The sequence below is a fragment of the Protopterus annectens genome, chromosome 3.part1 (assembly GCF_019279795.1).
Source record: "Protopterus annectens isolate FY-2018-M chromosome 3.part1, PAN1.0, whole genome shotgun sequence".
In the NCBI taxonomy this organism is placed as follows: Eukaryota; Metazoa; Chordata; order Ceratodontiformes; family Protopteridae; genus Protopterus; species Protopterus annectens.
The window spans coordinates 852990703-853017947 of NC_056732.1; the positions used below are offsets into that span (position 1 = coordinate 852990703).

General features: G+C 42.5%; 1 protein-coding gene across 1 annotated transcript in view; it reads right to left on the bottom strand.

Annotated features, from left to right (window-relative positions):
* Positions 1-27245, bottom strand: part of TIMM21 (translocase of inner mitochondrial membrane 21) — a 321671-nt gene that overhangs the window by 199678 nt on the left and 94748 nt on the right. The window contains exon 4 of the mRNA XM_044067130.1: positions 4081-4178. Within this exon, the coding sequence (XP_043923065.1) occupies positions 4081-4178 (98 nt within the window). The remainder of the gene's footprint in view (positions 1-4080; positions 4179-27245) is intronic.

Sequence of the window (27245 nt, forward strand, 5' to 3'; positions counted from 1 at the left end):
GTTTACCAAGATGACTGCTCCCCCTCCCCAGAAAGAATTTCCCTGGCAGATCTGAAAGGACAATTGTCCCCAATGTCAGGCAATCATAGCCGGTGCACACCTAGGGAGGCTCAATGGCTGAAAAAATATACAGGAAAAAAATAAACTAACCTATCGCCAGCAGAAAAAAAAGACAAGTACTTGTCACAAAGTAATCCAATATGCTAAAAAAAGACTGGGAGAAATCCAACCAGATATTCTGAAGTAGGAGAATCAGAATCCCAAAGCTTCATGTCCTCCTGATTAAAATGAGGTTTCAAAAACATAAGTAACATACTTAAGGTAACAACTGATCTAGATTAGCAGTTCCAACTTCATCACTTTCAAAACAAAGGCCATTAGGACTTGGACAGCTGGACATCTAACTTTCCCAGGACACTAGGCTTCCTCCTGTCTAGGCTGAGCAAACAAGGACCTCTTTCCAGATCTCTGTAAGCCTGTGCTAAGGCACAGCAAGAAGACAACAGAAGAAAACCACTACAACAGAAGCTGTCAAAAGATAAAGACTACTCTGATCCTGGATATGATGATGAAGATGAAACTGCCCATTTAGATTGAGCATTCCATCTTTGATAAGTAACTTTTGTCTAAGATTGAGCATTCCATCTTCATCACTTTCAGGACAGAGTCCCAAGCTTAAATCTCTTTGGCGGATTTTTGTAGTTCCTTAGTTGTGCCACACCACAAATGCTCTTCTACTTCTAAAGCATTGTCCACTCTTACCTAACAAATCTGGAAAAAGCCTTGCATGGGATTCAAGGTCACCTGAAGATCTTTCTCCAGTACTCTACCCATATTTATTTATTTTGAATTCACTTGAACCTATTTCTTTCTCCTTCAGTATTGCCCATATTTTCCCAATGTACAATACCTGCCATCCAGTACTGCCTGTAGCACAAAAACAAAGTACAGCATTTAAGCTTAAAACAGTCCACATGGACAGCTAGTGTAGTATTTACCTATGAACCTATAAAAGTTATGCTGTACCATCTAGATGTATCATTATCTGAATTATCAAAAACATGAATTCCTAGAATCCTCCTTTACCAGGTAATGCTGGCATAAAATGTCCAACAGCAGTTTCAGAAGTCAAAACATGAATTTAAGAAGTACAGAAAAAGCAACTGGTGCCCATGATAGCGATCCCTTTACTTTATTAGCTCTAATGTTTGCATACCTCTGCTTATACTTCAAACATTCAGGTCACACCTCAAAGAGGAGAGTGAGGTCTAGTACATTAACCTAGTTATCAAATGCATTAAATATACTTCTTCCATCATGATGAATGGAAGGATGGACCTTCAGCTCCTTTCATTAATCTGATCATCCTATTGCCATTCATGTTCTTTTCTAAGCCACTATAAAACTGTGTGCACTCCCAGGTTTACTATTATACTAATACTTACAACTTGTCAGACTCAAACACTGATTTTGCTCTGTCACTCAAGTGACTGTATACATGATGAACTTAACTATTGCTATGTTGTTGGTACTTTGATCCTCTAGTTGGCAAAGGCATATACCATCAACCGCAAAATCCTAATTGGGTTCTTTATCAACGGCCTATATGCAGATACTACCTAAAGGTTTAGCAACTGCCATGAAGACATATCTCATGTTGTCAGATGGGAGTATATCAGCCTTCCTCCAAACTACCAGTCCCTTTGGGCATTCCACATGAATTAACATTTGGCCCACATTTTCCAGCTTCATCAATTACATGGAAATAGGCGCTGTAAGCACAGTCCTTGTATGATAAGCTTTTGAATGGCTATGTGGAAAATTAAAAGACATGAAAGGACTGGTTTAAGAGCCAATTACAACTTTGTTGCATTTTGTACGCACCAAGGCTGTAAAGGAGCAGTTTTGATTTGCACACTCCATTATGGGGAAAAAAGCTAACCACAGAGCTTTTGAAAATCAACGGACTTTCAGCCAACCCTAAAGGAGTCGATGTAACACACAATGTGCAAGTGTAACTCCTATTCTGTCATTCACAAGCAGCGTATATGCAGAGAAATTACACCTGCTCCATGTATTACACCTATTGTACCATCACTCTAAGAACTTACTTCCTCAAATGTGTTATTTCTCTGATTACCTTGACATATGGAGGGCATACTAGTGAGATAAAATCCTACAGCTGTTTTTTCATTAAAAAAGGAGGCCAGGAATGCAAGAAAATTCAACCTCTCAGTTCAGAATTTTATTCAAAGAAATAGCAATGAACAAACTAAGCAAATGCATTCAGTATATTCTAGAAGAAGTCAGTGCTGGATGGAATGTGAAGGAACACTTAAAGTAAATGGATGTCCATCCTAAGAAAATGGAATTACTGGACAATGATTACCATTTATGTGGCCTGAGAAACAACACTTGAGTGCTGCTAATTCTCTGTCCAAACTCTGAATATCCACGGCACTCCCCCAACACAAGCAAGCATCCATCCATCCTCAATCCCTTTTTCCCATTCTGCACATGGAGTCAGGGTGTCACTTTCAATAGTGACAATCATCTCGAGCCAAGCTGTACACCATCGTGTGGCTAGGCCTGCCATGGTCCATAAAACCTCTTACTTTAAAGGAGGCATCCTACCCTTCAAAGTGTACTTTGGCATCTTAGGATAGAGGAATGATAACTTGGATTAAGCACACCTTCCCAATGGAATACAAGCTGAGCCATGAGGATTCCTTTGTCTGATGTTTACTAACTGGGTAGTTGGGCTAGTCTAAGGACCCTTTTCAGCCATAACCCAGGCCAGCAGCAAAAATATATATACACAAAGATTTTAGGTTCTTAAGTGCATCAGACAATAAACACTTTACACAGTATCAAGTATAAATGTCAGCTTTGCTTCTGTGTGAGTTTTTACATGTTATTATTTAACTTGTTTTTAGATTATCAAAGTTATATTAATAAAGAGATATGACATGCAAGTCTCACAGCTGTATGGCCCAAGTTATCCTATTTTCTCCCAACATTCACCATCTTATAGCAGAAAGATTCCTTCACTACTCTCTGCATAACTATATCAAGTGTCACAGTACAGAAGGTTAAGCTTATGAGCTGTATTAAGTTTTATCTTGTAGTCTTAGGTTTAGCTCCTTGAGCCTCCTCTAAAGAGATCTGTGATGCCGAGCAAGTGGCTTTAACACAGCCAGTCTCTTGCGGCTAGTGGACCTTACCGGATTAGAATGGATTAAAAAAGGTTAAGTTATACATTTTAATTGTCAGATGCAACCAATGTTCCACTAATATTTTAATAATTCAGTTTGTACCATTATACAGTGCACTTCTAAAAGCAAAAATACATAGGACCAGCTTGAAATGAACATGACCAGCATCCTCCAGCACTAATGACCTACTGTAATGAGATTTAACCAATTTCTAAATTCAGATTTGATTAGTGTCCAACAAATTGACACAAAAATATGGAAAAATATGCTATAATTTGAGGTTAAGATATAAATTTTGACATACAGACTTCAAGATTACTGCACTGAGGACAATCAGACACTGCAGTTTTAAACAATACTGTTCATGAACAGGCGGCACAATGGTGCAGCAGTGTTGCTGGCCCAGACTACTTTGTTCTCCAGTTCAGTTCTTGGCTGGGTGACTTCTGTATGGAGTCTGCATTCCTCCCTTTGTTGGCATGAGTACCGGCTGGATGCTCTGGTTTATTCTCATACAACAATCTGGAGGTGAAATGACAACTTTCTAGACCGTTTACAGGTGTGCAGGTAATGAGCCAAGTATATCAGCATATCTCATGATGAGCCTTAGTCACACTACCTTGTGCCCACTAGGTACCAGTAAAAGCTCCAGCTTCCCCAAACCTTGACCTACATAATGTAGATATGAGAGAATGAATGAATTTTTCGTTACCAGTAAAATGGGGGCACACTTACTTCTAAATGCTAGACTTGAGCGAATGCACTCCATATTAATTTGCTGTTGTCTTTTAAGATCAATACTGCTGACCAGAACAAACTGAAACTCATCATATTGCGGGTTAGTGCTTCCTATGTTTTCACTTACCTCAGGGTGAGCTCTACATTTTTGCAGTGCAGTTCCATATATCTTGCTGGGACTTGATGAAGAAAAAAGTTCACTGAATACCACATACAACAACCCACCTATAACAAAAAGAAAGTATGCAGAATTTTAATTATGAAAGTTCTACACAGTTCTGTAGTTAGAAGGGATCAATCTATTCAGATCAAGACTGAGTCAGTACTACTACCAGTAAATTGACAACTGAATAAATACCACCATACATACCCAGTGGTGGATTAAGTGTATTTTGGACCACTGGCTGCTTTCAAAACATGGGCTCTCACATATATTTTAAGATCATGCATAAATGCATGTGATCTTTTGAATTCTCCTTCCAGACTGCTTTAAATTAGACTTATTGTCTCACACAGCAACATACACTTCTTGCTTAATACAGCAAAAAGAAGTTATGTGCTTACGATAACATTCCATCTGTGTTGCCCATTTTCCTTCTTCCTTAACTGATGGATTTGGATCCGATCCTCGGATCCAGGTTGGCCATTACTAAATCTTGTAACCAAAAAGTTCTTAAGCTTCTCCCCAACTCATAATGCACCCACCTTAAGCTACCTCAGGTCTTGCTTGCTGATACTTTACTAGAAAGGGAAAGTTTAACATGCATAAATATAGGAGACATAAAATTGCATATGCTTAGTAAAGGAAAAAATATATATCTGGACCTCAATATAAAGGACAATGACGTCCCTTTGACAGCTCATTCGTCCAGAAGTTTGTGAACAGAATGGATGGGGGAGGGTGGGTGGGAAGTTGAGGCAGAATCAAAATGGGCAATGCAAATGGAGTGTTATGGTAAGCACATAACTTCTTTATCTGATGATGTCAATTTTCATTCTATCCTCAACTGATGGGACAGAGCCCTAGCTACCTATAATCCTGGGTGGACTTTAAGTATATTCCTGAGCACAGTTGATCCAAATGATTCTCCATCCCTGGGGACCAGATCCAATTTGTAATGAGTAATAAAAGTATGGAGAGTAGCCCAAGTTGCTGCTGCACATATGTCGTCCATGGATGCTTTGGATAGAAAACTGAAGTTGCCACAGAACTAGTTGAATGAGCTTGCACTGATTGCAGTAAAGTAATACCCAGTTTTCTACAGACAAATGAAATACAATTAATCAGTTAGCCATCTGGCTAAAGTTACTTTAAATGGTTTACCCAACTTCAATTCTGCAAAGGAGACAAATAATTGGTCTGTTTTTCTGATGTCTTTTGTTCTATGCAGGTAAAACTTAATTGTCTGTGAACATCCAATAAATGTAATATGTATTCACCCTTCTTACCAAAATTAAGAAAGAATACTGGCAAATTAATGGACTGATCGATATTAGATTCTGACATACCATGGGAAGGAAGGAGGCATTTGTTCATAGTGCCTCTCTATTCTTGTGAAAGATCAAGTATGGAGGTTTTGAAGACCAGGCTTGAATCTCTGAAATTTGTCTAGCAGAGGTAATGGCTACAAAAAAAATGTTTTCCAAGTAAGATACTTAAGGTCACATTTCTTTGCTGGTTCAAAGGGGGAATGTATTAGTGCCTGCAGTACCAGAGGTCCCATGAGGTAGTAGCATCCTTATACAGGGGTCTCAAAAGGAGAGTGCCTTGCAAGAAAGCTCTGCACAATTTGTGGTAGGCTACTGAAGAACCTTCAAATCCAATGTGAAAATTTGACATCGTTGCTAAGTGAATTTTAATGGTTGAGGAACTAGCCACTTCTTTAAAAAAAACAAATGTTATCTGTCGGATGTGAAAATGATTCAACATGATTTTGCTGTGCCCAGTAGACAAATTTTTTCCATTTACTTGCATACAGTTTTCATGTAGATGGTTTATGGAAGATAAAAGTATATGTCAGACAGGGGAAGAGTGCATTGGATGTCTGGCTATTAATGGAATTGGAGAAACCGGGCCATCAGCCTGAGGTTTAAGATGTCGGGATGGATCACGTCTGTTGGGTGAGGCAGGAGGTCTGGAGTCAAATCCAGAATCCAAAGTTGAAGTAACTGTAATGAGGATGACTTTGCTCTTCAACCTGACAACTTTCTGCAGAAATTTTGGGATTAGTGGGATTCCGGTGGGTAGGCATAAAGTAGACCAGGTGACCAATTGTGAAGTACAGCATCCCTCAGTGATTTACCCCTGTGGGGGTAATGGGGCAAAGTAGCTACTGCATTTGTTGTTTAGGGGAGAAGCAAAAAGACTGCAGCAAGGTTGGCTCCATCAACGAAAAATCATTTCCGTCACATTCTTGTTGAGAGACCACTCGTGAAGCAGAAGAATGCACCTGCTCAGTTTGTCTGCTATCACATTAGACTTCCCTGGGATATGCTTTGCTATGACAAAATGTTTGGATGAGAGCACCAACTGCCTGCCACACACTCTGACTGCTTCTCGACACAAGGGGTATGATCTGGTCCCTCCTTGTTTGCTGATGTATCAACCTATTGACATACTGTCCGTTTCAATTGTAATCGCCTCCAAAGCACTAAAAGCACTGCTCTCATCTCGAGGACATTGATATGTAAAGTTGACTTCTTCGGGCAACCAAGTGTTTTCCCTAGAAAATGGCCCACCACAAATGGGAAGTGTCCGTGGCCACCATGGTTTTGAGCTGAGAGGGAATAAACAGATGACCTTGTAGAAAGTACAGTTTTGTACCTACCATAAATGTAGATGTCCGATAGACATGCAACTGCAGTCATAACATGTGGGTTGTCCTGCCTCAGGCAGCCCTCGGTCGGCCGGATTCCAAAGTCTGGGTCCGACGTCGGCTGATGTCGCATTCTCTCCGACGTCAGAGCGGCTGGAGTACATAAGCATCAGCCGACGCCATTTTCTTCAGTGTTTCTTGCCCCAGATGCCAGGTGCCCTCCAAGGAAGGCTGTAATCAAATTGGAAGACAAAACAGGATTCCAAACAAATACATGTGCAATAAAACAAATACACCATAACAGATATCCCCAGCTAAGAGTAAGGGGGATAGGAGTGGACCCTAAGCATAGAGGGGTATGGAGGGAGGGAAAACCCGACTGCAGTTGCATGTCTATCGGACATCTACATTTATGGTAGGTACAAAACTGTACTATGTCCTTCAAGAATGCAACTGCAGTCATAACATGTGGGTAGAATACCATAGCTTAGCTGGGGGAGGAGGTATGCTCTAGGAAAGAGATGGTGTGGCAATCAAACCCTGCAGGACTGCCGAAGCAAAGCCTGCTCTGGATCTGGAATATAGAGGGAGATTGTAGTGTTTAGTGAATGTATGCACGGAGCTCCATGTAGCAGCTTCTAGAATGTCCTTTGTAGGCACCCCTCTTAAAAATGCTGTAGAGGTGGCTGTAGCTCTGGTGGAATGTGGTCTGACATAGGCTGGAACAGTCTTCCCATGAAAGGAAGAACAGAATCTGATGCAATGTCCAATCCATTTAGAAATAGTCTGTTTTGAAATTGCTTTTCCTTGGACTGCAGGGGCGTAAGCTACAAAAAGCTGTTCAGACTTCCTACTGGTCTTGGTTCTGTCCAGGTAGTATCGAAGTTGTCTATGAATGTCCAAGGTATGCAAAAGTCTTTCCCCCTTATTCTCAGGATTGGGGAAGAAAGCAGGCAGATGAATGGCTTGATTTAGAGAAACCCTAGATACCACCTTTGGCATAAAAGTAGGGTTGGTCCTTAATGAAACCCTGTCTCTGTGGAAAATAAAGGGTGGTATTGCCATTAGGGCCTGTAGCTCCGAAACCCTTCTTGCTGAGGTAATTGCCAACAGGAAAGCTGTTTTCCATGAGAGAAATTGCAAGTCAACTGAAGCTGCTGGCTCAAAAGGAGGTAGAGTCAGTTTCTCTAAGACAAAATTGAGGTCCCAGGCTGGCACTGGGGCCTTTCTTGGTGGCTTAATGTTCTTGATTCCCCTGAGGAATTGTCTTAGTAAGGGGTGAGAGAAAACAGGAGGATCAGTGTTGTATCTGGCTGAAATAGCAGATGCATGTATCTTTATTGAAGAATATGAGAGGCCACTCTGTAACATATCTGCCAAATATTCCAAGAGGAGTGGGATGTTCAGTAATGATGCATCATGACCCTTGCTGGTATTCCAATTGCTGAATCTTTTCCACTTTGCTAAGTAAACCTTTCTAGTGGATGGTCTTCGAGCCTCTGTTAGTATCCGTTGAACTTCCTTGGAGAGAGATAAGCTGAAGTTATTTATGGGATCTCCCAGGCTGTTAGCTGCAGTGTGTGAAGGTTTGGATGCAGTGTTTCGAAGTTGTGTTGAGTCAAAAGTAGAGGCCACTGAGGGAGGGCCCACCTCCTGGTGTGACATATGCTCCGTAGTAGCGGGTACCAGTGTTGTCTTGGCCAATCTGGAGCTATTATGATTCCCTTGGGCTTCTCTGCTTTGATCTTTAGTAATACTGAGGTCATCAGTGGCAGAGGTGGGAATGCATAGATTGCTAGGGAGTTCCAGTTGAATGAAAGGGCATCTATTTTCCAAGCCTTTGGATGGTATGTCCGTGTGCAAAATTTTGGTAGAAGATGATTGAGGTGAGAGGCAAATAGGTCCACTTCTGGCTTGCCCCATGTCGAAGTGAGTTGTCTGAAAGCCTTTGGATGTAACCTCCACTCGTGTGGATCTGTGAAATTCCTGCTTAGGCTGTCCGCCAACACATTGTCTTTTCCTGGAACAAACTGGGATTGTAACTGGATGTTTAGACTCAGTGACTTCTCCCAAAGCTGCATTGTCAGTCTGCACAGGGGGTAAGAGTGGGTGCCCCCCTGCTTGTTTATGTACCACATCACAGTGGTGTTGTCTGTCCGTATCATTAGATGGCCTTGCTGGAGTTGGTGTTGAAAAACCTCGATAGCATGCATTACTGCCAGCATTTCTTTTTGGTTTATATGCAGATGTGTTTCCTTTGGAGACCATTGTCCTTGTATACACCTGCCTTCCATGTGTGCCCCCCATCCAAGGTCTGAGGCGTCTGTAGTCATGGTCTGTGTTATCTGTGGTTTTTTGAATGACATACCTGTGTTTTCCTGACTCGCCGAGGCCCACCATAGTAATTCCTTTTGTAGGCATGGAATGAGTGGTATGATTGTCTCCAAGTTGTTGCTGTGTTGAGACCAAATGCTTTTTAGGTACCATTGAAGCTTTCTCATGTGTAGTTTTGCTAATGGAACCAGTAGAATGCAGGATGCCATGTAACCCAGGGCCTGTAGGAATCTCCTTGCAGTCATCTGGGTGAGTTTTGCTAAACCTTTGAAGTATTGAGTTAACTTCTCTTGCTTGTCTTCTGTCAGGTAAGCCATCTGAGAGGCTGTGTCTAATTTGGCTCCTAAGAAGATTATTTGCTGGGATGGCTGCAGTCTTGACTTTTGGAAGTTGACTGTGTATCCCAGAGCTTGAAGTAATCGTATGACATAATCCAGGTTTTTTGTCAACATCAATTTGTCGTCCGCTTGTATGAGGCAGTCGTCCAGGTATGGGTAAATTTGTATACCCTGGAGCCTGCAATGAGCAATTACCGAAGCCAGGCATTTTGTAAATACTCTGGGCGCAGTAGATAAGCCAAATGGCAATGCTGAGAATTGATAATGCTCTGGCCCTGCAAGAAATCTGAGGCATCTTCTGCAGCTGTGTCTGATAGGGACATGCAGGTATGCCTCCTTGAGGTCCAGAGTAATCAGCCACAACTCCTTGCCCAGCATGGGAAGAAGTTGCTGTAGAGTCAGCATTTTGAACTTTGGTACTATGAGAAAGGTGTTTAATGCGGACAAGTCCAATATTGGTCTCCATTGAGATTCTTTTCTTGGAACAAGGAACAGTCTTGAGTAAAACCCCTGTTCTTGTTCTTGTTGTGGAACTCTTTCTATTGCTTTCATTCGAGTCAGCAGAGTGATTTGCTTGATAGCCTCTGCCCTTTGATGTTGTGGTAGATTTGGCATGCCTTGTTTTCTTGGTAAGGTATGAAAATGAAACCTGTACCCTCGGTCTATAATGTCCAAAATCCATTTGTCCTTTGTCAGTCTGTGCCAGTTTTCTGCAAACAGAGATAATTTCCCTCAAGGGAGCTTCTAGTTGTTCCCTGGTAGGCGGTAGTAGAGGAAAGTCATTGAGTTTGAGGTTGTTGGGCAGGTGAAACCCCTGCATCACTTCTTTGGTTTCCTGGCTGCCATTGTCGTCCCCTGTAAGGGCCTCTGTATTGGCCTCTTCCTCGGCCACGTCTGTTCTTACCCCTTTGAAACTTTTCTGGATTTGGAAAGGACCAGTTTTTTGAAGGCCAATTCCGACTGAATCTGGGGGGTTGAACCTGGAGGAAATCTTTGACAGTCTGAACTGATTTTGCTTTTTCTTCGATGGTCTTTAACACATCCTTAGCATTTGCACCAAAAAGCTTGTTCTTTTCCAAAGGTGCATCCAGAAGTTTTGCTTTTACATGATCTGGCAGAGGTTGATCTTTTAACCACGCATGTCTCTGCATCACTGCCCCTGTCATAGCTGCCCTACATGAAGCTTCCAGTGTATCACATCCACACTGCAGGAAGTGATTGCTTACTTGCTGAGTGTTATGTACAGCTTCCTGCACAGTCTTCCTGTCTAAAGGATCAGGAGAAGCTAATATTTTGTAAATCTTCTAAGAGATAATCCTGATATTGGAACATATGAAAAAGGCAATTTAAAGCTCTCATAGATAAGGTAGTGGATGTGTAAACCTTTTTACCCCATCTCTCTAATGACCTTGCTTCCCTGTAGGAGGGCAAAGGATTTTTTGAGGTGGAGGCTGAAACTCCTTTAGGCCCCTGTGAAATAGTTTCCAAATCAGCAGTATGGGCCCTGAATAAATGGGAATGAGTTTCTGGGACCCTGTAATACCTGTCTGGCTTGGCTGGAGCAGGAGGAAGAGAATCAGGGGTAGCACTAGAATCAGAATACAAATCATCCAGAACATCAAGTACAGGAGGAATAGCTAAGGGCCTGTGCTGAGGCTTCTTAAGGAAAGTCCTAAGGCGTTTCCTAGAATCAGAAAATTCCTGACCCTGCCACTTGAAATGTTCCCTCATGGTGTGCAGAACTTCCCCAAAAGAAATATCCTCAGGAGGGGAGGCCGAAGGAATGGAATCTTCTGCATCAGAGTCCTCATAGGTCTGGAAGAGCTCTTCCTGGCTATCAGAGTGGACAGAGCCCTCAGAGTCTTCATCAGAAGGAGCAGGGTCAGAGGGTTCAACCCGGGGCCTTTTATCAGGAGGAGGCTGAGATGCTCTCTCCGGATGGGCCTGTGAACCTCTGATCATGGAAATTAAATCAGCAGCCATGGACATAATTTGTGTCTCCGGAGTCAGCTGAGGTAAGGATTTGGAAGCAATATGCTTTGTTTTGCTGGCTGCCTTAGCCCTAGTGTAGGCCTTAATAGACATGGCCATAGGAGGCCAGGCAGCTCCACGTGCAGGAGTGACCTTGTCTACAGCAATGGTCTTGGGCATTTCCTCGGTTTCGGTATCTGGAGGAAAGTCTATAACTGGCGTCAGAGTAATATCTGGAATCTGAGTCGTCGGTAATGCGGTGTCTTCGGTTCGGAGCGGTGGAAAGACCGTCTCAGAGGGAACCGGAGCACTCGCGCTAGGTTTTGGCGTGGAGTCAGTGGTAGACGCGGGCCGAGGATGTCGGTCCCGGTCTTTTCGCTTTTTGGGGGTTTGCGATGTCGGAAGATCCGACGGCATGGTGTAAGCAAATTTATCGCCGAAAGAATCTTCAGCGAACTCCGCCCGGCGCCTGAGAGTGCGCTTGTTGAAGCGAGCGCAGGCTACACAGGCCGTGACGTCGTGGTCTGGGCCCAGACAAGGGAGGCAGTAAGAATGGAAATCCTTATGAGGTATTTGTTTACCACAAAAAAGACAATTGTTAACTTTTTCAGTAATTTCTGACATCGGCTGAGGCAAGAAAAGGTCCCCAACGGGGTACTTAGCTTTTTTTGATGACTTCGGTATCGTAGGATACTGGAGCTGACCAACCGGCACTTGCGAACTGCTTCTGCTTCGGGCACCGCGCGGCAAGAAAGACTGGAGAAAATGGCGTCGGCTGATGCTTATGTACTCCAGCCGCTCTGACGTCGGAGAGAATGCGACATCAGCCGACGTCGGACCCAGACTTTGGAATCCGGCCGACCGAGGGCTGCCTGAGGCAGGACAACCCACATGTTATGACTGCAGTTGCATTCTTGAAGGACATCCTGATCTGACTGAATCCACCACCTGAGATCTCTCTTGCATATCAGAGTGATTTGCATCCATGTTAACACGAGCTGGTAAAGTAGTGACCATTGTGTTGCTAGCATCTATTGGAGAATCCTCATTTAAAACATGGCTAACAGTACTAAGGTTATTTCTGCTGACATTAATCCCAGACCTTAAGGACCAAGCGGGCTGAAATCTTGGTACTGTAGATTATTTTACTGACCTGTAATCTGACAGTTTGTACTCTTGGTGGTGGTGGTGGTGGGGGGGGGGGGCAGTGAAGTTATCATTGACTTTGTGCTGAAAACTGCTCCTATGAATTCCACATTTTGAGTTGATTCTAGATGAGACTTAGTTTATGGTTACTGGGTTGATATAAGGTATTGCCAGCTATACCAGAAGTAGCACAGTGGATGTGTAACTAATGCCAGCACACCTAGCTGGAGTTTTATAAAGAATTAGATGTCATTTGTATATCAAGCTGATCTGTACAGATGCTTGTGTTGAAAAATGTATTTGGAAAGCTGGTTGTGTTAAAAATGTACCAACAGTGGGTCCTGCTGGACAGAAGAAATACACCTGTATGTCAGACTGTATTGTAACTGTTGAAATGAATACATTGTAAGAGAAGATACCAGAAGAGAAGAGGTTCATCTCTGTCCAGCTAATTTTGAAAAATAGTCTGAAATTAAATGATGTGGTTTAGGCCATAAAGATTGTATCTTACAGTTCTGACTGCAGCCAGAGACAAAATGTCCATGAAAACCAGGACTAGGATTTTTACTGTATTGACCTTAGGGGAGAACCATTTGCTACCCTGTTAGGGTGGAAGATTTTAAAATGGTTTTATAGCTTCCAGATGCTATAGATTCTGGTTCATTTTCTAGTACAGGGGGTAGTGTGGGAACCAGAGTCAGACAACCAGATGTGATGTCATTTTGTAATCCAGCACTGAAATGATGTTTTAATACTAGATGAGACAGAAATCTCACAGTAGTTTGTTTCTTGAAACCTGACAAAGAAGGATCACTCATCCACTTCATCTGGCCTTGCTCTGGTAAGGGAACTAGGGGACAGCAATTCTTTAGATCAGTCAGGAAAATACAGTGAAATTAGTTAAGTATTGTTTTTCTGTATCTGTGTGAATCTTTCCATGTGTGTTATTTCTAATTTTTCCAGTGAATGAAAACTCTTGCATTTATCGTAAATAGATATTTAACATTTTCATGTTCTTTTATTATTTATTATTACATATATTTAAACTCTTCATTGTGGCAGAGAATATCTTAACCTATAAGAGAACTTATTTGGTGACACTGTGGATGCTCCTCAAAGCCTTACTGCATTGGTCAAACACTAGCATTTGTATTAAAATTAATTTTACTTAGTATAACTGAGTACCCTTGCAAAAGCCTTAGAGTAGTTGGGTGTGGCAGTGTAACTACCTTACAGTCTGGGTGAATGAGGCACAACAGGTGAATCTGTGCCAGCCTTTCCTAGGGGTGTGTGCATGTGTGTGTGTGTGTGTGTGTGTGTGTGTGTGTGTGTGTGTGTGTGTGTGTGTGTGTGTGTGTGTGTCAGCTACTTGGATCAGGGACACAGACCACTAGAGGGTAGTGGAGGACTTGGCTTGGAACACTCTGCTGAGAACTCAACTCTACAGCTATGTCAGTCGGGAGTCTTACTTGGGGCCTAGATAGAGAGAAGGAAACCCAGCCCCAGGATGGGAGTGTGTTCTGTGTGTGCTCTTAAAGAAATTGTGCTTGATGCAGACAGCTGCATTTGGAAATACTGTGTGTATCTATTTTTGTTCCAAGTGAACGTCCCTCACTGGTGTCTGTGGTGAGGACTGGGACTCCTTGACTACTGGCCCAGAGGAGGGATATCACAGTTATTCCCAGATGAGAAAAAGTCTGGACAACCTGACTTCTTGCTCTTATCAACTGATGCTAGATTGAGGCGGTAATGAGCCATCGTCTGGATATGGAAACACCCAAAATCTCTGCAGTCTCAAGTGAGCTGCTAGTTCTGCCATGCCCTGGGAGCTGTGGTGAGGTCAAAGGGAAGAACCCTGAACTGATAATGACTGGCTCTAGGCCAGAAGCACAAATAACTTCTGGATTGCCTGTTCATCTTTATATGATAGTACGCAAAGGTCTATCGAGCACATCAAGTAGTCCTTGCCCAGAAAAGGGAGAATGGACTGAACCGTGACCATCTGGAACTTGGTGCATCAAACTGACTTAAGTCCAGCCCACTGTTTTCTTTGGCATTAAAATGAATCTTGAGTAAGTTCCAGATTCTAATCGGTCTGGTGGGACCTCTTGGATGACTTTCTTTTAGTAGCCTTTGTACCTGAATTGCTGCTTATTCCCTCTGACTGGGTGGAACATCTGGAATTTTCCTTGAAAAAGGAGGTGAAAGGGAAAATGGTATTACATAACCTCTGGAAATTATCCTCTGCACCAAAATATCTCTTATTTCTAACTACGCTCTCTGATGCAGGGATAGTCGACCCCCAATTACCTCCAGAGAAGGACAATTGGGTCTCTTTTCAGGAGCACTGGTGGGGTCTGTTAGAGAAAATCTGTAGAGCACTGGTTCTACAGGCCACCTCTGCCGTGGGGATGGCATCTACCATTACAGTTTCCCCCTCTACCCCTGGGGGAACTTTCTCCATGCGTGTCCTGGAAAGGACCCTGGGATTTCTTGAACCACATCTTTCAATCGCCTCATTGATTTCTTCAAAATTAAAACATGCACCCACTGCAGACAGGGTCTTTCCATCCTTCTCAAACCTGGATAAAGTTTCTTTCACTGTGGGGCTGAATGAAGATTTGAAGGGCTCAGCAAGCACATCCAGGCAGGTCTCCTGATGGAAATGCCTGAACCTGCTGCCCTTGAGGTTCTTTTGGATACATGTGAAATTAGCCTCATGGATGAATTCAAAATAGATTGCAGGGTAGCCAGATGAGAGGTCACGGATGCTTGGACATCTGTAGAAATGGATCCAGAGAGGGTTTCTGAAAGTTCCTTGAGCAAATTCCTCTGTAAATTAGTAAAATGTGCCAAATAATTCAGCGACCTTAGGGCGAAGGTGGCTGAAGCAATGACATGCTTCCCAAACCTCTCCATCACCCTAGACTCCCTGTTAGGGGGATGAACAGTGGAACTTGGTTCAGTAAGTTTCTTTCTGGTGGCCACTGCCATGACAATGGTGTCAACGGGCATCCCTTCAGCCCAAAACTCTTTCCCCAAAGGTGGTGCCCAAATCTTGTCAGTCTTCTTGGTAAGGGTTCAGCTGTGTCAGGCACCTTCCACACCTACCAAGAGACCAAATCAAAGATCTCATTGGCAGGCAGAGTAACTCAGAGGTAGATGGGCCAGTACCGAAAACCTCCATAAATACAGACTCCTCAGATGAAAGGTTGTTTGGGGTCCAACCACCTCTCTGTTTTAGGATCTCACGGATGTCTCCAAACAAGATGTCTTCTGGAGGTGATTATGGGGACCCTTCACCTTCATCAAAGTCCATATCCTCCATGACTGACTCTTGTGGAGAATAGAAGTGCTTCCTCTTGCAACCCCCTCAGTGTTCTGGGGAGGTATCGAAAGAAATTTTAATATCCTGCTGGGAAGCCCGGAGATCTTGGGCTGGCTGTCCATGTTGTAAAGAATGATGAGGCTCTAAGCACAGAGACATCAGGGTAGAAGGTTGAGGATCTGAGGGGATAGAGCCAACTGCCCTGTCAAAGCACAGAATACCCTCTTCACCACCTCAAAGGCTGATCACCATGGAGAGAGAGAGGACCCCGGTGCTGAGAAGGCAAGCTTCTGGACCGCTGTCCTCCCCAGCTCTGAAGGCAATCTCACAGAGTAGGAAGCCAGAGCTGAGCTATCCAGTGCAGAGGTTCCGAGGGGCAGAGACGGATCCAACAACTTCAGAGACAACTCCAACATCTTGGATCTGGCAGGGATACTCCTGCTCGGACAGTCGTCCTGATCTGAAGCAATCTGAACCAAAGCACTCAGAGTAAGTTTCAGATCCGAAGATAATGTTATCTTCAGATCCAAGCTAGACAGACAGTACAGTTGTGTACACTTACCATAAATATAGATGTTAGAGTGTCTTCACTGTTGCAGTCATCACTGTAGGGTTCTTCCTGCCGGCAGGCAGCCTTTGGTCGGCCAGAATCCCAAAGTCTGGGTCCGGCGTCGGCTGTGAACTCATCCTCCCCAACGTCAGAGCGACAGGGGTATAAAGCTCCCAGCCGACGCAATGTTCTCCAGTTTTTCTTGCCCCAGATGTCAGGTGCCCAAAAATAAAAGGCTAAAAGTAAAACAAAATACCACAAGGATGTAACATACAAAAAACCCATACCCTGTAGCAAATGCACCTCAGAAGAAGGGTAAAGCAGATAACCACACCAAAAAGAGTATAAGAGGGGACAGGAGGGAGGGTAACCCAGACTGCAACAGTGAAGACACTCGAACATCTACATTTATGGTAAGTGTACACAACTTATGGTAAGTGTACACAACTGTACTATGTTCATCGTGTTTCACTGTTGCAGTCATCACTGTAGGGCTGAATCCCAAAGCTGAGAAAAAGGGTGGTGGTTATAGAGCAGAAGGGGCGGCTAGAAGGCCTTGCAAGACTGCAGAGGCAAAGCCTGCCCTAGATTTAGAGTAAAGAGGGAGATTATAGTGTTTAGAGAAAGTATGCACTGAACTCCAAGTTGCACCTTCCAAAATATCTTTGGTAGGGACTCCCCTGAGAAAGGCAGCTGAAGTAGCAGCGGCTCTGGTAGAGTGAGTCCTAATTTTTCCAGGGATTTGCTTTCCATGATGAGAGTAACAAAATCTGATTCCATGAGCAATCCATTTAGAAATGGTCTGTTTTGAAATAGCTTTTCCTTGAGAATTAGCTGCATAAGAAACAAACAGTTGGTCTGTTTTCCTGATATCCTTGGTTCTGTCCAGGTAAAAACGAAGCTGCCTGTGTACGTCCAAAGAATGCAAGATCCTCTCCCCCTTACTTTGGGGATTAGGGAAAAAGGTTGGCAGGTGAATAGTTTGGTTTAAAGCCACTTTAGATACTACTTTAGGCATGAAAGTAGGGTTAGTTCTCAAAGAAACCCTGTCTTGATGAAAAATAATGTAAGGTTCCACAGCCATGAGCGCTTGTAACTCCGAGACTCTCCTGGCTGAAGTTAAAGCCAGTAGGATGACAGTTTTCCATGATAGGTACTTTATATCAGATGTGTTAGCAGACTCAAAAGGTGGCAGAGTAAGCTTTTCCAGTACATAATTGAGGTCCCAAGCAGGAATTGGTAGAGTCCTTGGGGGCCTTAAATTCTTTGCCCCTCTGAGATATTGTTTGAGAAGTGGATGTGAAAAAATAGGTGGATCTGTGTTATAATGTGCAGAGATAGCTGAGGCATGTATTTTTATGGAAGAAAAGGATAAGCCTTTATGCAACATATCTGTTAGGTACTGTAAAATAAATGGAATATTTGGAATGAGAGGATCCAATTCCTGAGCCTGCATCCAGGTGCAAAATCTCTTCCATTTTCCTGCATAAGATTTCCTAGTGCTAGGCCTTCTGGCTTCTAAGATAACATCCATAACCTGTTTGGTAAGGGGTGGATTAATTATAGATTCTGAATACGCCAGGCTGCCAGGCTGAGAGTTTTGATATGAGAGTGCAGGACCTGGCCCTGGTGTTGAGACAAAAGATTTGGAATCTGTGGTAGAATCCAAGGAGGTTCCTGGGAAAGATTTATCAGTGTTGAGTACCAAAATTGTCGAGGCCAATTCGGGGCCAATAAGATCATCTTTGGTTTGTCCTGTTTTATTTTTAATAATACTCTTGGTAGAAGAGGCAGTGGAGGGAAGGCGTACCCCCCGAAAGGTTCCTCCAACTGGAAGAGAGAGCATCCGCTTTCCATGCTAGCTTGTGATATGTCCTTGTACAAAAAGTCTGTAACTGGTAGTTGTGGGGAAATGCAAATAGATCCATGTCCGGGCAGCCCCAGGCTTCTGTAATCCTCTTGAATATTTGTGTGTTTAGCATCCAATTGTGTGGGTCTGACAGATTCCTGCTCATATTGTCTGCCAGAGTGTTTGCTTTTCCTGGCAGGAATTGAGCTTGTAGATCCACCTTGCAAGCCAGTGCTGTGTTCCATAGAGTCATGGCTAGTCTGCAAAGGGGGTAGGAGTGTGATCCCCCCTGCTTGTTTATGTACCACATCACTGTGGTGTTGTCTGTCCTTATCAGTAGCTGCCCTGGCTCAAAGATCCCTGAAAGCCATGAGGGCATTCTGTACAGCTAACATCTCTTTTAAATTGATATGTAGATGCTTCTGATCCTCTGTCCAAAAACCTTGCAGGCCTTTCCCCTGCAAGTGGGCTCCCCATGCATAATCTGAGGCATCCGTGGTTAGCACTTGGTTGGCTGGAGGTAGACTGAAGGTTTTCCCTTCGTTTTGAAGACATGCCGTGGCCCACCAACGAAATTCCTTTTGTAGGCAAGGTAAGACAGCAATCACTGTTTCCAGACTGTGACAATGCTGGGACCAAACGTTTTTTAGGTACCATTGTATCTTCCTCATATGCAATCTTGCATGTGGTATGAGTAGGATGCAGGAGGCCATGTAACCCAAAGCCTGCAGAAATTTTCTTGCAGTTAGCTGAGACATTAACGCCAGGCTCTTGAAAGTTGAAGCCAGCTGCAGTTGTTTTTCTGGCGTCAGGAATGCCATCTGGGTTGTAGTGCTTAAAAGAGCACCCAGGAAAGTTAACTGTTGAGTGGGTATCAAATTTGACTTTTTTACGTTCACAGTGAATCCCAGGCACTTGAGTAGATTCTGAACAAATTCCAGGTGCTGGAGTAATATGTCCTTGCTGTCTGCTTGAATAAGGCAGTCGTCCAGATAAGGGTAAATTTTAATTTCCTTGAGTCTGCAGTAAGCTACCACTGGTGCCAGGCACTTGGTAAAGACCCTGGGTGCAGTAGATAAGCCAAACAGCAGCGCAGAGAATTGGTAATGCTTCGAGCCTGCCTTGAATCTGAGATATCTTCTGCACTCCTGTCTGATAGGAATGTGCAGGTAAGCCTCCTTTAAGTCCAATGTCACCATCCATGCATTTTTGCTCAACATTGGCAGGAGCTGCTGCAGAGTAAGCATCTTGAACTTATGTATCTCCAGGAAAGTATTTAAGACCGACAGATCCAGGATGGGTCTCCAAGAATTTTCCTTTCTGGGAACTAGAAAGAGTCTAGAATAAAAGTCTTGTCCCGTCTCTGAATTTGGAACCAGTTCTATGGCCCTTATAGCCATGAGGGACCTCACCTGTTTTAATGCCTCCGCCCACTGATTTTTTGGAAGGTCTGGCCATCCGTTTGGTTTTGGCAAGGTGTGGAAGTGGAATTTGTAACCTCTTAAAACTACATCCAGAACCCACTTGTCTTGGGTAATGCAAGTCCAATTTCGGTGAAAAAGGGAAAGTTTTCCTCCCAGAGGGGCTTCCAGGAGAGAATATCCTGGAGCCATGCAGGGAGAGTCATTGAGTCTGTTTCCTATAAGGTTGAGACCTATCCTCTCCACCCCTGGGGGTGGAAGCACTCCATTGTCTAGGCCTATACAACGCCTGAGCTTGGGCCCTCCCTCTGGGGTACCTATATCTGCCCCTCTGAGGCCTGTCCGAGCTGGGAAAGGACCAATTCTTAGTTGGCCAATTTCTGCTGAATCTAGGAGGCTGAACTTGCAAGAAATCCTTAACCGTCTGCATGGATTTTGCTTTATCCTCCATTTTCTTTATAACCTCTTCAGCCTTAGACCCAAATAAAACATCATGTTGAACAGCAGCATCCAGTAATTTTGCTTTTACTTGGTCAGGCAAATTTTGTTCCTTTAACCAAGCATGCCTTCTAATGATCGTGCCTGCAGGAGGCCTCTAGAGCATCAAAACCACAGTGTAAAGTATGTTTCCCCACCTGCTCAGTAGCATGCATTAAATCTTGTAATTTTTTATTGTCTGCATGTGCAGACAAGGTAGACATTTTATATTTCAGAACAGTCAAAAGATATTGCTGATATTTCAACATATGAAATTGACAATTTAAAGCTCTAACAGATAAAGTAGCAGAAGTGTACACTTTTTTGCCCCATCTCTCCAAAGCTCTGGAATCCTCCTCTGATGGAATAGGGTTCTTAGCAGTGGCGGCCTTAACACCCTTAGGACCCTGAGAAATGTTTTTTGGATCAGCAGTAGTATTTTTAAACAGAAATTTGCGAGTGTCAGTAACCCTGTAATATCTATCGGGCTTAGCAGGGGCCGGAGGAAAAGAGTCAGGGGTTAAATAAGATTCAGTGAAGACATCATCCACAATATCCAAAATAGGAGGAATAGCAAGGGGTCTGTGTTGGGGAAGAAGGAAATCCCCAAGCCTTCTCTTAGATTCTGAGTACTCCTGGCCTTCCCAGTGGAAATGTTCCCTCATATCATGTAAAGTTTCCCCAAAAGAGTAATCTTCCGGAGGAGAAGCTGAGAGAATGGATTCTTCAGCATCAGAATCCTCATAAGGAGGAAAAGAATAATCCTGTTCAGAGGATGAGATGGAAGAGATAGATACTTGATCAGAGGATTCATAATCCAACTCTTGTCTGGAGGGGGATGGGCACCCCTAATCATAGTTACCAAGTCCTCAGCCATTTTAAGCATTTGTTTTTGAGATTTAGGTCCCGGATCAGAAGGAGCCTGGGCTGGAGTCCTTGATTTAGAAGGAGTCTTTGCCTTTGCTTGAAGCTGCATAGGCCTGAAAACTTCCTCGGACGCCGGTACATGAACAGCGGCTCCGGACCCATCCGAGGGAACATTATCCGAAGGTCCTGCACCTTGACTATCCGAAGGCCTAGTCGGCTCCTTGTGGGTGTCCGTGTCAGCAAGCGGTTATGAAATGGCCCACAACAGGGGCTGCGAAAGCGCCTCACCGACGACGGCCGAACTGGTAGCTGGCTCTAATTGAGAACTGTCGTCTGATTTGGACCTCGGAGGCCTATCCTTATCCTTGCGCCTTTTATGAACTCCGGTAGTCGGAAGCGTGTCCGACGACATGTTATAATTAAATCTCTGTCCAAAGTAATGAAATGCAAAATCGTATCTCTGTTTAATAGTACGTTGATTAAATCTAGCACAAAACAGACAACTAGCTACATCGTGGTCAGGCCCTAGACAAGGAATACAGTAAGAATGAAAATCCTTATGAGGTATTTGCTTCCCACATGAAATACAATTAACTTTTTCTGACATCGGACTGGAGCAAGAAAAAAGTTTCCCCAATGGGGTACTTAGCTTTGAAAAGAAGAAGGTCTTCGGATTGAAGCACCAAAAATAGCCAGGCTTCCTCCAGCAATGCAAACCATCCTTGCTGTAGACATGTTCATGGACCACTTTTGAGGCATTAAAAGACATCTGCTAATGATATGGTTTGATCAAGAAAGTGGATTGCTATGGAAAAGTGCTGAGAACTGAACACACTTCCTATACTCTCAATCCTTTCTGACACAAGGGATAAGAGTCTTCCCTACTTGATGACGTACTGTCAAAGTGTATGGCAACTACTCCCTGAAGAAGCTGGTATTCAAAAGCCTGCAATATTAGCAACACAGCTCTCATCATAAAGATCTTGATTTTCAAGGAAACATTTTTGTTCAGTCCACAGTATCCTGTGAAACCTGCTGAAAAAGTACTAAATGTCAAAAACTATCCAAGAATTTAAGAACTATGGGCAATTACTAACATAAACCATCATGTAATCACCAATACAAAGGGAAGATCTGAGTACTAAAAATAGTAAGCTTTGACCAAAATTTAGGAAATCAACAATGTAAGAAAACTGAAATAATGTGTACAAACACCATGAAACACAAACTTGACAGAATTTCCAGAAAGGACCTACCTGTGGCTAATAGTCCAGCTGTTGTAGTCTATGGACTGGATCATTTAAAATTAAAAATTATACATTTACAAACAACTGAGGAAACATCAATGCATAACAAGTCAAAAAGGACCATAATCAAAATGTATGCACTTGTGCACAAAAGCATGGTAAACACTTGAAATATTTGTAAAAGTGAGTATGGTGAACATCTGGAATAGCTGAAAAGAAAACGACACATTCTCTAATAATTTTATGCAGACATACCTGTAACATATGTACATCATGGTAAACATTTATAAAGCCTATCAATATTTCAAAAGTAGTTTATGTCATAAAACTATTACCAATCATTTCAGTTTATGTGTACACTGCGTGCCAGCAAGAGACAATTGTAACTATTAGACCGCTTTTTGTATGGGACTAAGATGGATATGTAGCTGTGAGTATTTGTAGAAATAGGCTCAGAGTCAAGGGTATACATGCATACACAGAATGAGGTGAAAAATGGTAGAAAGAGTGTTGAAATGGTAAGGTAAAATAGGTATATATGTGAATAAACTGAAAGGTAGTATAACAGGGTAAAAGTGCAAGAGGGTAAAAAGGGTGGGGGTATATCTGACTAAATCGAACTAGGGATTAAAATTGTATATAGCTAGCAAGAAAGTGAGGAAAGGGTGACAGAGTGATACAAATACAATTACATTAACATTATAAATATTAATTATAAAAATCATTAGATTTAATATTACAGATCGTAAATAGAACGAGTATCATATTGTTAAGTTCAGGTACCCAAGTAATTTCAGATTTGGGACACTAAAACATAGTGATGTAATGACATCTAGAAGGATTTTTGAAGGCAGAAAAGCTTTCATTTTTTTTAAGCATTTCCATGTGATGGATCTGTATTCACTTGATAGGAAGGATGAATCCTGAACAGCGTTTGCAGCTGCTAAAACTGACAGTCTAAAAACCAAAAGGTAATAGTTCCTGGTAAATCACTATCAACATGATAAACTAAAATATATCTACATATCTTCCAGAAAAGTTAGCCAATAACATAGAAGACAGCACTCAACAAAGCCAGGAATGTGATCTAGGAGACATTCTAAGAACCAGGGAAAGAGTAGAGTGTGTGTGTGTGTGTGTGTGTGTGTGTGTGTGTGTGTGTGTGTGTGTGTGTGTGTGTGTGTGTGTGTGTGTGTGTGCACTCTCTCTTGCAGCTCAGCTCCATCTTAAACTGATGGTTTGAAATGCTAACAGATATGCCCTAGGCAGGGCACAATATTTAAAAAAGATCACACTGGGTACTGATGTTCATCTATGACAAAACTGTATACATCTGTGTGATTCCTGCAGAACATCTGTAGCATGTCTCACTGGTTTTCTTGATCAGAATAATGTTAATGCAAAATACTGCAGTATTTCCCTAAACCAGATGGCCTACAGTCAAATCTATGTCACTGGTAGCAGAAAAACAGTCATATCACAGTAGAGTCGACAGACACAACTGTAGAGTTCATGTCATCTGTGTAGAAATGAACAGATGAATTAAATGTATTAAACAAGTAGGAAACCCTAATCAGCTTTCTTTGTCTACTCCACTATAAGAAGATAAAGGTGGTCTCACTTGGTAAGGATGAGAGAGAGAGAGATAGAAGGTAGTATTCACCTTGTTGAGAAGAGCAGACAAATAAGAGGAAAAAGTAGGGGTGATGACTATTATGGTACAATGATCATGCAGAAAGCTATATATTTGTAGAAGGCATATTTTTGGTCTGTTAATAAAATACTTTTATTCATCTAAATGTACGTCTGTTATTAATCCTGTCTGCTTACAGTGTTACTTTACAAAGTAAGTTTATCTTATTTGTGTATATGCAAAGTTAATGAATATTACTAATACTATGCCGGTTACAAAGCAGCCTTATAACGAATGCTTAACTACAGAAACAAAGTCAAAACACAGTCCTAATAGTATACCGTTTCACTTTGTACTTCAACTGCATGGTTGCTTATCTTAGAATGCTTGCTTCGCTAATATTCCTTAACTGTACTCAACAGACCTTTTCTCTCCAGGTCCCCCCAGTAAATGTCTTTTCCCAGCAGTGGCTACTACAGTTAAAGGTAAATAAACATGCATCATTATAACAAGGTCCTGACTCTGTATAAGACGTGGATATAATGGTTAAGGTTGTTTACCTTTCAGACACAAGGTGCAGGGTTTGATTCTCACATTAGGTAATTGGCTAGGCTTAAAATGGCCCACAAGGTCAATTTGCCTAGTACTAATCTATGAACCTATATCCAACAATAATTCAGTTTTACACTAATATATAAATGGATATAAAATACATAGTCTAGCATCTCACACACTTTTTGAAAACTGACCACAAAAACATAAACTTGCACCTCCTTAATATTACACTTATTACATCTTCTGATCTTCTGAGGTTGTTCAACTTCAGAGGAAGTCAAATAAATTTAAAAGAGCAGTTTGCTGCAAACACTAGTACTCTAGGAAGTGCACATTTACTGCACAAACATAGCACAGCTTCCTAACCGATTTTTGAGGGAAGAACAGAAAAATGACAGTTTACTTCATAACACCATGGTAGGAAGTTCTTAGTTAAAAATATAAAGCAACAACACTATCCTGAGGAGTCACAAGGAAACCCACCACTGCAGTGAAATGGTCCCGTTTCCTTAATGTGGAGCTTAACAATTCACAGATATATTAGCCACAATGAGGAAATACCTCATTGTTGGCTAAATTGCAGATCTCTGAATCACTATTAACTACCACAAGTGCAGATTAGCATTTTCCTGTGATGGTTAACATTTGCGGATGTATCATGTTATTATAGGCACCCTCCCCATCACTCTATCACACACAAACACACACAGTAAAGCACACACACCACATGTCCCCATACCTAGATCCCTGTTGTCAGACCATCCCGATGTTTCCTTTTTCCCTGTCTTAGTAAATGATGGATGACTAAGAATCTTTAACTCTAGAAATTCGAGTTCCACAACTGATATTCTTCAATAAATGAATGGTAGTGCAAAAGCCGTTATCCTAGTAAGTTTCTACATTTGCAAGAGGAATAATTAAAAGCAGTCCATGCTTTTAGCTTTAATTTGATGACTTGCAAAATGAGGTGGAGAAGTATGCTTAATATTCTCAGTCCTGCTCCCTTGTATACACTGAATAATGCCCGGAATCCTCATATGTAAAAAAAAAAAAAAAAAAATGTTACTGCATTAACTTACCAGTTGGCACAATGGATTAGTGGTGGGGTTTTCTGTGCCAAAGGTGCAGGGTTCAAGTCCCCTTCCCCCCACTTGGTTAATTTTTTTTTAAAGAAGATCTGTAACAGTTAGGCATTCGTGTCGAAGAAGGCACAAGTGTGCCACAGAATTGAGAGAGACGGTGACAGTTAACACAATACCCCAACCCCATGTAGAAGATGGGAAAAAGGGGGCTGATGATGATGATGATGGTATCCCTGGTGTCTACTGGTGGTTCAGAGGGCTAATATCATGTGAGGGACACGGCAGGGTACAGGGTTTGAATCCTTTTTGGTGCCTTTAAGGCACACTATTTGATATCACTCGTGTCTAGATCACAGATTCATAGGTGTTTACTAGGCTAACAACCATAAGGGCCTTTTTAAGCCTAGCCATGCATCCTAAATCTCTGACAAGTTCTGTTACCTTTGATAAGTGTAAGCAGGGGTTTGGGAGATGAAACATTTACAAACAGTGGCCTGGGAAATTAATCATTTAAAGGTTGCCTTTGTCCACTACAGACATAGGTGCCAAATCAGGGATGAATTTCCTGTTCCCCATCCAACTGTCCAAGTTACACTTCAATTGGGTGAGGGAGGAACTATGCTTCACATGGCTGGCAAGTCTGTTCTACAGATGGGGTAGTCTCTGGGATACATACATCTCCATCAGCTCTTATTCATATCATAGGCAAGGTTTAAGTCTTTAGAATGGGTAATTCTGGTGCTGTTTGTTTTGCAGATATGCAGGAGGTCCAAAAATGCCCTGTATGCCTGGCATAGATTTCCCCTCAAAAGCCTGTAGGAGACAGAATACTATGATAGGGCCTTGAGGTGGTCTGCATAGGACATTTTACTTGTGTCCTGCATTCTTTTAGTGAAGAACCTCTGTGGATGTTCCAGTTGTTGAACATGCCTGGTTAGGCACATACCAAAGGTGGCATTGTACTCAATGATAGGTTTGATGAATGCCGAATACAGTGAACAATGACTTCCTTGGACCTAGATGCCATACCTTTGTTTACAAGTTGTGCAACACAGAATGATTTCTTCACTACTGTAGACACCTGAAGGTCAAAAGCTAGATTACGGTCTATGTTTTTCCCAAGTCCCTGACTAATGGATTAGCTCTAAGGGGTGTGTTGTCAATATGATAGTTACCAGGGGTAGATGACTTCTAGAAGGATACTATTATGCATTTCCCGGCATTTAGTTTTAGTCCATGGCTCTGTCACCAGTTGTCTGTGTAAGCCCTTCCTGGAGAATATTTGTGTCAGTGTGGGATTCAATGACAGCTCCTAATTTGCAATCATCTGCAAATTTAGTCAGCCAGAGACCACTGACACTGACCTTGACTTCGGATAAGTAAATGTAAAAAAGAAGCGGTCCAAGGACCGATCTCTGAGGGACTCCACTTGTGACTGGCCTATTTGTAGAGGTGGCTTCCCCAATTCTACCTTCCTGAGTCCTATCTGCGAGCCAGTTGGCTAACCACAGGTGACATACAGGTTTGTACGCAACCTCTTCATCAACAATGGCCGAGTGGGGTATTGTGTCAAATGCCTTGGCCAGGTCAAGGTAGGCAGTGTGAACCATTTTGCCCTCATCCATTGCTTTGGTGACCTTCTCAAAGAAGTCCACCAGGTCGAGTAGGCATGACCTGC